Raw genomic sequence first — 14,846 nt, forward strand, 5'->3', positions numbered from 1 at the left:
TTGAACTTTCTAGTATTAAGTCTAAAGTTTAGTGTAGTGATGAGTTGCTTATTGGTCCGTGTTTATGATTCAATGATTTTAAATAATTCAGTAAGCTCTGAGAAATTATAATGTTAAACGTGAAATTGTTATCGGTCGAGTAGTAACACTATTTTGGTTTCAGGTGTTTTATCCGCTTGACCCGTTGATGGAAGTTTAGCTGCAGTCTGTTGATCGTGATGTGAGTTTTGTTTAGGCTTCATGTTTTGTGGGTTTTATGATGAAATTCTAACATTTAGAGCATTGGGTTCTGAAGTTTAGTGATTGTTGTTATTTCTGAACGATTTTCGTTGTGTTGGTATTTCATAGTTTGGTTGGAGTTTTTACAGTTTTTTTTTTTTCAATTGCGTTAGGTATCGGATTGTTACTCCTTGGATTACTTTCTTTGCCCATTGTGACTTGCCTTTTGTCTGAACGAGTGAGGCAGTTATGATTGAAAAAAATGAAATGCCATTCGGATGAAAACAAGATCGGTCTATACAAATGTGGTCCAACTCATATTCAGTATAAATTATTCTTTTTAACTGATTTAACATGTTCTGTAATAAAATTTGCTCGAAATTTGCAGGTGGTGGTTAAATGGTTTCGTTTGACGGCTATGACAGACACCGATAGGAGGTTTGAATTTGTGTTGTAATTTCGTGCTGAAATTGTCTTTTGTCTTCAGGCGTTGTATTTGACATATACAACAAGTTAATCATGTTACATTTCCCTGTTCACGTTTGTACACACCCTGAAGTAGGAACTAGGAAATGTGTAATTTACTTTTCGAAACGGAACGTAACTTGTCATTTATGCCGTAATTGAAAATATGATTTCGATGTTACGGACGATATATTCATGTTTCCCGCTTTTTGAAAATAAATACGACTTCACATTTTTAGCAATTCAAGTAATCCTTTGGGGTTTCAGCTGAAAGTTTCAGTATCAGATTATCTTATGCCGTGATTATTACAATTTATTCTCATTTTTCAATCATGCTAAATCGCTCATGTTTTATTGATTGTTCAGATTATGTGCAGGTGTCGAGCGTTGAGGCGATCGGATGAAGATGAGCGAATAGAAATGGAGCGGACAGTAAGAACAAAAGTATGAGCAACATTGAAATTAAAGTGATTGAATAAGCTTATAGATAAGTAAGTTAATGCGTGTCTATTGTTCTAGCTACTAAACAATCCGTTAAATCTTATTATCTGACTTAAAACAGGTTTGAGAAAGCATAAAAGCATGGAGTGAAAAATGCGACCAACTTTCGATTCCAGCCTACCAGTAATTGAACGTGGCAGTGAATCAGAGAATCGATGTCAAAAAGCGTGCTTGTGGCTTTTAATGGTAAATTAATTAAGTCAAAACTTGTACGTATCGCGTTGGTTATTGATCATCATCTTACAAATGGCTTTATGTTTTCAAAACCTGTAAATTTAGGTAGTCCTTAAAATGCAGTGTGGATGGTTTCTTGTTTTGCCGAGGAGCTTTGATTTGTGACTCCAACGTCCTGTTGGCGGTTCATTGCATGGCAAAGTATTTTACAATTGCATACGTTGTTCCTTTTTAATTTCGTTGTAGTTAATCTTTAATCATCTTCTTTTATGCTCAGAGTGTCTCTGTTTGAGATGTCTGGTGTGACCATATTTATTGGGATGACGAGCTTAACAGACGTCCAAATGACGAGGAGAGTCAGCAAATACAGATTTCACAGCAAACAACAGTGTTGAGAACAGTGGTTATTTATTTTTGGTGGGAACTACAATTTAATCTTCTGATTGATTCTCATTTGAATTTGTTTGCCAACGACATCGCCATCCCAACAATGGCTGCATTTGTCCCCAGTACTGCTACACCATTTCTTCATTTGACATGGTGAGATGAAATTTTTATGTCTAACATTAGTTCAATGTTTGAGTTCTTTTTCTTCACTCTTTTGTTCTTTATTCGATTAATCCCTTGGTAAAAGGAACGAATGTTTCACCACCCTCTATGTTGTACGGACTCGCTTGAAATCCCACGTTCGCCTTTCAAATACCGAGACGGGCAAACCGGTTTTAGTCATAGATAGACATGTCTGTGGGTCTTTTGGCGTTTCCCCATGAGCTGTTCGTCTGTCACGCTCTTAACGTTCATATTACATCCAATTCCTATCAAGGCCACCCAGTAAATATTGTGTCTATAATAACCGGTCTTATATTAGGTCGTCCGTACTGATCCCAATATACACAAGGTCCATCTTTCCAATTTAATACTTGACAATCCGATAAATCCGGTAAACCCCCTCTTTGTTTGCTAAAATGACCAATTGTTTTTTAGTGGGAAAGGTATGCTTTTCTCATTTAAATTTCGTGTTTCGCCCCTTTCATTTGTGTTGTCAATTAAGAGGTTGGGTCATCAAAATATCGTTTGGAAATCGTATCGTATGGTATCGATTACACATGTAACAGTCAAAACATAGGCTGTGGGTGGGTTTGGTATTGGAATAATTGTGAGGGCGTTATATACAGCAAGGATTGTAACCTAATTCAATGTGAGTGTCCATATTTGGTCGTGTGGACTGCTTCTTTCAGACAAGAATTTTATGTCGTCTATTTTCTTGCTTGGTTTTTTGTAACTTTTCTGACAGGCGAATATGGAATTGGCAAATGTTCTTAGAAACGAATGGGCAAGTCTTAATTTTTTGGGCTGCCTTCGTTTATGGGTCACAAACATTGGGGATATACAAAATATGTTTAGAAAGAAAATATTGACATTCTTGTGTATTTTGTAATATTTAATCGGCGGGTAATTACCGTGTTATTCACCTATTTTATTCTTTCAGTTCCTTCAACACTCATTTAGGAATTTTTCCAATTTTGTTTTTCTTTTACTAGGCTTTTTTTTCTGTACGTGTTTCCGATACCCGGCGTAGATCGAAATAGTTAAATGTGCAGGTTGAAATCCAATGTATCCAAGTAAGTGTCGCAATGAATTCCAAGTGCGCTTCCAAATAGCATATGATGATTTTATAGGGTGAAAGTAATTCTAAACTAGGGGAAATTAAGTGAATAGGTATAAGTTAAATTTTGAAAAATTCCCAAGTTATTCGAGGATGATGGTTGTTTCTTCTGTCTCATTGGCTTCTTCTGTCTTGGGTGATACCTTGACAAAGTGTTTCCGTTGTAGCAACTCATTAACTTTGCGAATACGAAGTTTACGTAGAAAAATAATTTTTTCGCCAAGAAAAGCCAAAAGGGAAAGGCTCGATCCAACTAACAAAACAACAAAAGCACCGGTCAAATTTTTAATTGAAAGGGGCGACAGTTTCTTTTTCTGTCCACTTTGGGGTTTTCCGGTACATTGGGGAGGCATTGGGCGAAACCACGTGTCCCAAAAGTCGACCAGTCCAGTTTCTTGCAGATTTAATGTTCTATTTCGTCGTGACAATTTGAATGAAATTAAATCACAACGATTAATGGCGAGTAATTTTATCTTGCAGCAGTAGCTACTACTTACGCTAGTTGAATGATTTGCGTGTGGGGACTGTTTTTCTGTAGAACAAGCGTACACATGATGGAGATAAATGCTTCTTTTGCCATTTGAAAGTTGCAGTTTCCAGTTTTGTTAAAATCTTTTCTGATTGTATCCAGTAGGTAAACGTTTGCCTAATTAATGATCAGAAATTCTTGTGAAATTAAAGAATAAAAAACCCCCGGCAAACCGTTACCTCAAGGAAGACGTTTCCATATTCTGATTTGACGGGTTCAGCGCAGTTCGTCAACGATCCACATTGAGAGTTTGGGTAGGTGTCCAGTCTTCTTCTTAAATTCCCGAATAGCCCCGTGTAATTGTTGGTCTGTTGAAATTCGAGTAAGTTTTAATAAGTTGTGAAAGTCTTGACATTTGATTGACTTGCCGTTAGTAAAGTATTCATAAACCCCGTTTCCCTGACTATTAATTTGATATCGGGATTGTCAACAACGTCGTAGACTGAATTGATTAGCGGTTCACTGATTGGCGTCACGACGTATGTGAAGAGAGTCGACGTGTAGGCCTGGACGAAGATGAAAGCGGCCAGGGTCCAAACGCCAGCGACTAGTCGATAGGGTAATCTTTTCGACATACAAGGGCCGCCTAATTAATAATTTAAAAAAACAAAAAGGTTTAAAATAATTAATTTGTATCTTGGGCCAGTTGGATTTCCTTATAAGCAAACCTTGTGATAGTAAATTGCCGAAAACGTAAAGATATTGTTTTCCCGTTTCTCCTTTGGTGATAATTTTGTCAGCCGGTGGTTTGTCGATTGGTTTTAGTGGTGTTTCAATTACGAATCGATATTGCAAGTAGCGTTGGATCAAATTCAAAACTGTGATGACGCAAACGATTGATATTCCAAGTCCTAACCAAATCTGAAGTGATGGAATCCTTTTGAATACGAAATATTACATTTAGTGCGTTATTTCAGTTTTCTAACCGGCCATTGAAATGGTTTGGCGACGGCGTTGATGTTGGCCGATTCATCAGGGATTGGGATGAGGAAACTGTAATAAGCGTAAATCCATGGCAGTGAAAAATCGACGACTGAACTGTACTGGTAGTTGGCGATCGTATCGTGGACCAGCAAATCGGCTTTCTGTGAAAGTTTACATCATTATAATTTTACATCAGATTTGTCTTTCTAACTATCATTTATTATTTCTTTTCAAATAGAAAATGGAATGAACTTTACTTGATTCCATAAATAGCTGAAAAGTCCTGGGGCTTTTTCCGATGGCTCCAGTTTGTCTTCCGTCACTCGAACCATTTCGTACCTGTTGGGACAATGGATATAGTTAGGTAATCAGTCAAAGAGCAGTTGAGTGAAATTCTTATTTTTGTCAGTTAATTACGTGAAATTCAAACGTTTCGTCAAGAATTTGAGGATCTCTCCGCCTTTGAGCGGTCCAACTATTCCTTTAGGGTTTCCACTCCAAAGTGTCTGGTATACGCATCATTTAATGACAGGTTAATTGAATTCTATTTTCAACGTTTGCGTTATTCTCTTACCCATATGACGCGGATGTGTTGGCCGTTGAGCGTGTTTGGCGTTGATGAAGAACAGCTGTCAATCAAAATAAAGAGCCAAATGGGAAAAGTTAAGAGATTAGGCAAGAGGGACATTGCGATTCAGTCGAAGGTATGATGAGCTGCCAGATTAGTATCTATAGTGTCTATCTTGCCAGCAGCGACGATGCCTTAAATAGCCGATCGTTCAAAGTCAAGATGCGTAGCAGTTGGCTGACTTGAAGCTAACCGTTTGTTGTGGAAACGGCAGAACCAATCGTGGGAATCATTTCAGAATTCCAGGATTGCCATTGAAATGTTAACAATGCTAATGCCCTCCAAGTCATCCGGAGTAGATTTGTCCAACCGTAGAAACTCGTCAACTATTTTGAATGTCCTTTTCCATTTGTTTACATCGCGTGCAAGACCTTGCGTAGTGTACAAGTTTAATAACTCGTTTGGACTCTTCGTATTTTATATACTGCCGTGGTCGTTTCATGGGGCATTTGAGGGCATTTGGGGCTAAGGTTACGTTATCAGAAACTTATGGGACTCTCGTCTACAGCAGGATATGTCCACTTTATTCTACACGATTCAATCCAATGGGTTTCATTCCCTCAGCATGAATAACTAGTCTGCTATAATATTTAACCTCATCTGCCGCTGACGTCGATGTGAGTTTTTGATCGTCGTACACGTAATCTCAAGTAGTCTCGGTTCCAATTTTCCAGTTTGTGCTTTTTATTCCAGCCTCGGTCAGCATCGTTGACGCTGAATGTCGACTGAAAAGTTGTTGTGAACAATTCGAATTCAATTTACCCCAGCAGCAGACCTGGCCTGATTGGGGTGAGTAAGCTGTGTATTCATTTAATATCTCTTGGTGTGTGTTTCAATCACTTACTCGCCTCCAGCGTTTTGACTTGAGATATTGGATTGACAGTTCGTTAATAGCCATAAAGTTTTAGGAAATAAGGTCCGCCTTTTCTTGGCGACCAAGTGGTTCAAGTTGATTTGATATTTTGTTCATTTGACTAAACTTTAGAAATTTTTGATGGTGACTATATTATGCAAGTTATCTGCTCAGCTCCGAAATGGACGGCGGGAATGTGATGAGAAAATATCGTTCCCGGCTCTTGAATATTTGAATATCGGGACCAGAGCGGAGGTAGTGCGGGTTTCCATCTGTTGTCATTCATTAATTATGAGGGGCAGTTCGTGAGTCCCTGCACGACAGGTCAAGTATTGCCCTCTGCACTGCCCACCCATGTTGTCAAACCGAGTTTGTATTTAAATAGGGAGAGAGAAAAATGTGGCTGACACGTATATGCAACAGTAAACGGTATAATGGAGAATGTATATGCATTTCCTTTCTCTCTTTATGAATATCCAACGATTGTATGGGAGTCGCATCGGCTTCCAGCACCATGAATTATGTGTATCAGCAACGGCGCAGTTGTTGGTGATTCTTTAAATCGATCCCATGCAGCGTAGGATTGAACGAAATTTAAATTTTTATATTTGACAGGTCGATTTGTTGAGACTCTAGTGTCTCTTGGATTTGTTCATCACTAAGAAAAAAAGGAGCGACAAGACAGCATTAGAATGATAATTAATTCTTTAATAATCAACTTGTTTTTTGCTTGGTAATTGTGTCGTGATTTATTTTCGGTAATGATCAACTGTGCTGAGATTGGATTTCAAACGGAAACCAAATAATTCAATTCTAATCTTCTTTTTGGCGTTTAGAAACCAGTCGAGTGTCCAACGCCCATCGTCAATCACGCGTGCAAGTGAAAGTGACAACGTCGGAAACAGCAGAAATAATAAAAGAGATGAAATGACCGAATTTATAACGGAACAAACAGCCGAAGGAAAGCCATGACAGGGTACTTTTGTCCATGTCTCATTTCTCGTCTAATTAGTTGTTAACTTCTTAATTGGCTTCACGGTATAGAGGAACAAGGCGATCGTTCCATTATTCCGCTCACGGAATATTCCAAAGACTCGTATGGCTGCATCACATCTTGTGTTGGGTACACCAATTCGCCTTGTCCGATGGCCGTATTTAAAACGTTTATGTAATTTTTTGTTTTTTTGTCAACTTCTAGAACATCTCCAAGTTATGCAAAGTGTCGCCATTTTATGCATTATGATTTTGGGCTTTTTTGAGAGAACCTTCCGTCTTTTGGTTTGTGTCGAATCGTCCTGACCTTTCTCCCTTTTCGTTGCGACACAAATATCCTGCCGCCCACAACGGTCTGTTAAGTGGAGAGGTTCTGGGTGCATTTCGATCGATATCTCGTCCCGTGAAGGGTCCGCGAATTGGTTTCGACGGGTTTCGATGATTCTAGTTGCGGCCTTTACGTTAGTGCTGCACGTGATGGGTATAGAATTTGTGTCTAATCGTCGTGTATATCGATTTCATCTTCGGTTATCTAGTGCTTTATTTAGTGATCCAGTAGCTTTGCAAATCAATTTTCATCCCAAATAGGACGTCATCACTACCTGTTATGATGATGTGTTCCTATATTGCATCCCTAAAGATAGTCTGTGTCTTTGTCGGTAGCAAGGATTCCTTAAATTTCCGTGCGTAATCTGAAGTGATTTATTAAATTGATTTGAAACGAAATGTTTGTTTTGAAGACTGCTGTCTGCCCATTAATGTGAATAATTCCATAATTCGTGCGTCTTGTGATACGTTGTTAAAATAAACTAAAGATTGAGTAGAAGAAAAATTGTCATTGTAAAAATTGCATTCTTTTTTTACAAAGAAATGCAACGAACTGCAAATTATTGAAAATATTAGTCTTAACAATTGCAACTTCAACCGACTTCAACTAAATACGTCGGGTTAATACATCCCCCCCCCCACGGTTTTGTTTTTGTTTTCATTTATATTTCGCCCTCTGATGACGTTTTAGTCCACAGAAAAACCTTATCCCCCAATTTCCAGTTCATCTACTGAGCAAACGAATTTTTTGACTTTTATAACATCGACTAAATATTTTTAAAAATAATTTTACACCACAACAACTTGCATCAGCATGTATCCACAAAGTGCGTGTAAGCAGTTAATAAGACGTTCCAGCAATTTAAAATTTGTTAAATGGACGGTTTTTCCAGGATTTGAAAATAAGTAATTATATTTAAAAGAGACCAATTATTTATTTTTCCTTTCTTTCTTTTAGTTTCTTTAATATATTGATGGTTGGTAATGGAACGGACCTTTCCCTTTCCTTAAACTGTTATCCGGCTCCGATTGAAATCAGACCTTCGCCTTCGAAAAGAAAAGGAAAACCGGCCGTTGGCAGACAGTCGCATCCAGACAGGTCCTAGAGGCACATGTTGAATGTTCCCCGTGTTGGGGCGGGCATTCCATTCCTAACGGTCGTATTACATCCAATGCTTATCAAGGTCACAAAATCAATGTGTTGTCTCGGCCGTAATAACCGGTCTCGTATCGGGTCGTCCTCAGGAGTTCACCTTTCCGACTTTTGTCTGGCCCCTTCAATACTTAACTATACACAATTCAAATGCTTTGATTCTTTCGTATAATATATATACTTTATTATTTCAATCTTCGACTTTTATTTAAAAAAAAAAAGAAAATTTCTGTCCGGTGAACCCGTCTGACAATCCTGTATACCTGTATTCTATAGTGCAGATATCGCTTTGGCTTTCATGTGTCAATCAAGGCGGAGAACATTTATTTACACAGATTCAAATCGTTCTACGTGGAAACCCATGCACATCTGTAGACAGGTAGGCTTCGAGCCCTAATTAGACCGGAATTCTACACAGACTGTATAAATGCCTGAATTCCTAATACACTCTCGGCGAAAGTAAAAACTATATAAAAGACTTTGGTTAGTCTGTATATGTCTAATGCCACCGTATATAAGAACCGAACCTCTTTGTAACGTCTTCATCAGTCACCAAAGTCATTTTCACCCAAAGGGACTAGACGTGGTTTTGTCCCTTTTTCAAGTTCATTTGAAAGCACCGCAGAGAGAAAACAATGTTTTCCAACATTTATTTTGTTTTATGTAAAACACGCTTAACCCTTTATTTTATACCCAGCACATTCAATTTAATTCCATGGAAATTTCAACTGACCAGGTGTATTGGCGACTGAAGTGAATAGCATTCCAAGTATTCAGCAATTTCGGTCGAAATCAGCAACTGCCGAACCGTTGCTTCGATTCCCGTTCGTCCACACGTTGGCCAATCCCTGCGGTTTCCAACTGGAACCTGCATCACCTAATAATCTGGTGACTGTTGATGCTGAGCGACAGAATCCGGCCAATCATGTCGACACTTTGGCTCGACACAGATTAGCGCTGGCGCCGTTAAGGGACGTCAGGGAAGACATTTCGCTGGACCAGCAGGTCCTCGATTTCCTCGGCCCGTTTCGGGAGCTCATCACATCGGTTAATCAGCACTCGTTGAACGAGACGAAGATGAATAAGGAGCAATCCCGTCAAGAGTTGCAGCTCGTCGTTTCACAAGCCTTGCTCTTAATCCGCCGCATTTACTCGCCATCGGTTAGTCAACTTGAATTTTATTCTTGTATGAAATTGCATATGTATAATGTTATTTTACTACACTATAAAGGGGCTACGTAAATGCAAAGGCTTCCAGTTGGAGTCACTATCACGCAATAATTTATCAGTCGTTTTCTCCCGCAAGGTGAAAATGATTTCATTTTCAGTTATTAGTTTCAATTTGTTATGACGCATTATTCTTGGACGCAGGGTATTCAATTAGAAGAGCTCTATGGCACTCTGATGATTATTTCGGCTCATTTGCATGTTATGGTTCGGGATGTTCATGATTCGACCAGATTTTGTCCATTAGAAAATTTTGCCAAACTTCAAATCCTGCGGCAGTGAGACAACAATTTCATCCATTTGCTGATAACAACATGGGTTTTAATTGATTTACTTTTTGTAGATTGGCGGGTACATTGGAAACGACCATGTGCCTCATATTACATTCTGCCATTGTGACCGAAAAATACGAAAATTTGAATTATTTCACAGTCACTCGGAATGTCCTTCAGTCGTACGTGCACCGTTATTACACCTGCTCCGCAAGGTATATCTTTTTCCTATTTCCTCAATTGAACACCTGAGATACACGTTCAGATCTGACTTTTGCTTTTAACAGGGAGATTCAAAGCTGTCTGGTGTTACGCAATGCGTGCAAAATATTTAAATTCATTAAAAGACACTTTCAGCGCACAAGGAAGGCGTCGTTCACCAGCAAGGTGGAATGATGATTAGCTGATTTAAAACGAATTTTAAACAAATGGACTATATGTGTACATATTCATAAACCTTATTATGTAAAACGAGTTATTCCCTGATATTTGGATCTTGTTTTGTTGTCGCAGAGCATTTTTTTAGATTTGTAGATGATTGTGATGGATGTATAAGAGTAATTAAAGTAAGCTAAAATTGTCGAAACCGTTAGTGTGAGACTGAAAAAGTCCCTACCCCTAGTGATTCATTTCTAGTCTGATATTTTTTGAAAATATAAGGAACAATAGCTTAATCAGTAGCGTACTGAGCTAGTAATTTCTTAATATGTGGTCTTATGGTTCAAACCATGGCGATAACTATCGGAAAAAAAATTTAAAATCTATTTCCTGTCAACTAAATAGTGGATTCAATTCTTTCTTTTTTTCATCATTTTAAAATTTCTAATTCTCAATAAATGAATTAATTTAATCAATTCATTCAGTATATTTATAATCAAATAAATTGCGATAAATTGGGCAATATTGCCGTTAGCTTGTTTCCGGAGGTTTGGAAACACGTCGGGACACTATACTCGATGTCAGGGATTGTTGATCAACAATCCCAAATGCAATGTCGACAAGACGACATTGCAATCAGTTGATTATTATATTCGCAAGCAGTCGCTCGAGTGGCCCTGCAATAAGTTAATCCGTTTTGTTGTTGAATAATGATACATGAATTGATACATAGCCTATGTCGGGTATCGGTCGAGTAATAACACTATTTTAGTTTCAGGTTCTTCTTCCGCTTGCTGGTCCGTTGCCAGTCTTGCTACCGTCTAATGATCGTGATGCTGTGAGTAGGCCTAATATTGTTTCGGCTTCATGTGAAAGTTTAACATTTACAGCATTGGGTTCTGAAGTTCATTGATTATTGTTATTTCCGAGTATTTACACCAGGTAGCGATAGTGTCCATTAAATAGGCCTATCTGGTCTGAGGTCTATCTGTGTTTGTTTTTCTCGTTGTCTACTATAGGCTTCAGCGTGGCGTCCCATTTGGATTATTTGTTTCGTGGTCATATTCCGTGTTGTTGTGCACAGAGTTAGCCCTATTATGGAAGATTAATTGAATGACGTCTAAGTGAAGCCATTAGGCCTATTGTTTTACTTCTCATTGTTAAAACACGTATTCCATCGACTCAAGTTAACTTGATGAATGCTGTATATCAATAAATACGTAAATCACAATTTTTCCTTTCATTTCAGAGTTTGACATGGGCGTTTTCAACCATATATTGTCACCCTTTGACATCGATTTTGTCACCCAACCACAAAGGCAGAAAGTGATTAGGGACAAGCTCGGCATCCACCGACAACAGGTGAGGGTTAGAGGTAATAAAGGTGCTGGAAGCCGACACCGGGAAATAGCCTGGGACCAAGCAGCAGAATCTTTTCTTTTACATTTATGCTTATAGGGGTATAGTGCAGCAGCAGCAGTTTCTAACAAACCTAATACATGTATATATGTTCTGAAACTCTATATATATACTCAATGTGTCTAGACGCTTCTCGTGACTGCTCTAATAATAACCAAGGAAAGGGTAATCAATGCGAAAATAAGTCAAAATGTTGACTAAGGTCACTCACCATAGCCGCATTGGGGTTGCGTTTCTATATGTTTATTACTATTATATTTATTATTATTGTTATACTTAATTCGTGGCGTTTCGTGGTCGTTCTGTTTAGTGGCTGCGGGGTTTGAGTATACTGCCGCCAGCCTATAGTTTTTCTTCGCTTTATAAAGAATCCCCGAAGCTCCGAGTTACAACGACCGATAACGACTATATTTTTTTTTTTTTTTTTGTGTTTTTTAATATGGATATTATTCCGTCGGAAGGTAATCAATTCTAGATCTTTTCCGTGATTCCGCCCTCGGACAAAATAGATTCCACCGACTTTATGTCCCATTTGGCATCATTAATTGTATAGGCCCTAACAATGTCCACATTGTCCACCATCTTGGGCTCTTTACAAGTCTATATTAATTTTTTTTTGTTTTCAGATGAAAAAAAAGGATAAATACGAATCGATTCCGACTCATTATAATTATGTTCTCTATCAACAAATCAGTTGATCGGGACTTTTCCTTTCCATTAGTGTTATCCACAGCCCTGATTGTGGTCAAGTCCCCCCTCATATAGACGTCCGCCTTCCACGCCGACAGCCGACTACTGCTGGTTAGTTTAGACTATATCAGACATCATGTCTAATTGTCTACGCGTGTTTTCAATGTTTTCCCGGCCGTGCGTCGCTCATCAGTTACGCTCTTGGCGGACGAATTTACATGTCTGCCCTTATCAGATCACAAAAACAAATTTATTGTTGAGGTTTCGGCCGCGTAATAACCGGTCTTTTATATCGAATTCTTCTCCCCAGGGGTTCACCTCGCTGACTGCCCCCTCCCCTTTTCCTAATGTACTTAACCGTATATGTATACAATTCAAATGCTCTAATTGTTTCTCTCATATAGAATGTATGGCTATAGGCAGTTGACTTACAGCATCAAAGAAAAATGTGCCGTTCATAATTACTGCACAATGCACTGCAGACAGGCCGGCATGCTACAAAGACAGTAGGTACATGCTTGCTGAATTTTCTTACTCTGCCGTGTGATTGGAGAAAGTAAAAAACAAAAAAAAATATTTGGTTTAGTCTGTTACGCCTCCGTTATAGGTATACGTATATAAAGAACCCAACTCTTTGTTATGTTTTCAGTCGCGGTGTTCCAAGTCATTTTCACCCAAAGGACTATATATATACACGTATATAGTTTCGTCCCGTTTCAAGTCCATTTCAAAAACCATGTTTTTCAGCATTTATCTCTTTTTAAGTAAGCGAAACTCTATATTTCATCCTCTTTAAACTTTGATTCCACGAAAATTTGATATTAATTATAGGTGTAGTGACCACTGAGGTTAATGAAATGACAAGTAGTATTCAATTTCGGTCGAAATCAGCAACTGCCGAACCGTTGCTGCGATTCCCGTTCGTCCACACGTTGGCCAATCCCTGCGGTTTCCAACTGGAACCTGCATCACCTAATAATCTGGTGACTGCTGATGCTGAGCGACAGAATCCGGCCAATCATGTCGACACTTTGGCTCGACACAGATTAGCGCTGGCGCCGTTAAGAGACGTCAGGGAAGACATTTCGCTGGACCAGCAGGTCCTCGATTTCCTCGGCCCGTTTCGGGAGCTCATCACATCGGTTAATCAGCACTCGTTGAACGAGACGAAGATGAATAAGGAGCAATCCCGTCAAGAGTTGCAGCTCGTCGTTTCACAAGCCTTGCTATTAATCCGCCGCATTTATTCGCCATCGGTTAGTCAACTTGAATTTTATTCTTGTATGAAATTGCATATGTATAATGTCATTTTACTACACTTTAAAGGCGCTACGTAAATGCAAAGGCTTCCAGCTGGAGTCACTATCACGAGATAATTTATCAGTCGTTTTCTCACGCAAGGTGAAAATGATTTCATTTTCAGTTATTAGTTTCAATTTGTTATATGACGCATTATTTTTGGACTCAGGGTATTCAATTGGAAGAGCTCTATCGCAGTCTGATGATTATTTCGGCTCATTCGCATGTCATGATTCGCGATGTTCATCATTCGACCACCCTATGTCCGACTGAAAGCTTTGCCAAACTTCAAATCCTGCGGCAGTGAGACAACAATGTCATCCATTTGATAACGACATGGGTTTTAATTGATTTACTTTTTGTAGATTGACGGGGAAATTGGAAACGACGATGTGCCTCATATTACATTCTGCTATTGTGACCGAAAAATACGAAAATTTGAATTATTTCACAGTCACTCGGAATGTCCTTCAGTCGTACGTGCACCGTTATTACACCTGCTCCGCAAGGTATACCTTTTCCCTATTTCCTCAATTGAACATATCTGAGATTGACGTTGAGATCCAACTCAATTCTGACAGGGAACTCCAAAGCTGTCTGGTGTTACGCAACGCTTACAAAATATTTAATCTCATTCAACGCCATTTCAGCGCTGAAGGGAAGTGTCGTTCACCAAGGTGGGCAGACATGGGAAGATGGGATGGCGATGGCTTCTTTAATTCAAAATAAACAGATTGTTTGTAAATAATTCCTAATCTTCTATATAGTGTCCATGTGAACAAGCGGGGAATAATAAAGGCACTAGTATGCATCACGATCTCTTATTTCCGATCGTATAGTACTGACGGCAACGGCCTCAGTCGACTGGGCTAAAATTCTTCATTATAGGAGAAAACCGGAGACCAGTAGCCCGATAATACCTTGAGTGGGAAATGCGGAAGTAGGCTATAGGCCTATATATGATTTTAAAATCATTTAGTGGTTTGTTGTTGTGTGGACTGATGTCCAATGTCCATTCCTTTTTGTTCGCCTTGCCACCCAACTCGAGCTGAAATTTCAATAATAATAAAATCATAAAATGTTTCATGCATTTTACTGACTTTTCAGAATTTAAATTATTTTTTAATTT

General features: G+C 38.8%; 1 protein-coding gene and 1 long non-coding RNA gene across 3 annotated transcripts; one reads left to right on the forward strand and one right to left on the reverse strand.

The window, feature by feature from the left end:
* Window positions 1-3,108: 3,108 nt before the first annotated feature.
* LOC124204945 (glutamate receptor ionotropic, kainate 5-like) lies at window positions 3,109-5,166 on the reverse strand. The gene is made up of 10 exons (XM_046602193.1): window positions 5,053-5,166; window positions 4,896-4,984; window positions 4,736-4,817; window positions 4,481-4,639; window positions 4,223-4,415; window positions 3,923-4,140; window positions 3,734-3,862; window positions 3,523-3,671; window positions 3,366-3,436; window positions 3,109-3,278 (listed from the first exon to the last, which is right to left on the reverse strand). The coding sequence occupies exons 1-10, from the start codon at window positions 5,164-5,166 to the stop codon at window positions 3,109-3,111; spliced, it is 1,374 nt and encodes a 457-aa protein (XP_046458149.1).
* A 1,401-nt stretch (window positions 5,167-6,567) lies between these two features.
* On the forward strand, window positions 6,568-7,745 carry LOC124204495. 2 transcript variants are annotated; one of them, XR_006878942.1, is made up of 4 exons: window positions 6,568-6,717; window positions 6,796-6,935; window positions 7,004-7,082; window positions 7,158-7,745. It is a non-coding gene; the product is annotated as an uncharacterized LOC124204495 (long non-coding RNA). The 2 variants fall into 2 exon arrangements; XR_006878941.1 differs by having other exon boundaries at window positions 6,572-6,935.
* Window positions 7,746-14,846: the final 7,101 nt, after the last annotated feature.

This window comes from Daphnia pulex, chromosome 10, assembly GCF_021134715.1.
Source record: "Daphnia pulex isolate KAP4 chromosome 10, ASM2113471v1".
In the NCBI taxonomy this organism is placed as follows: Eukaryota; Metazoa; Arthropoda; class Branchiopoda; order Diplostraca; family Daphniidae; genus Daphnia; species Daphnia pulex.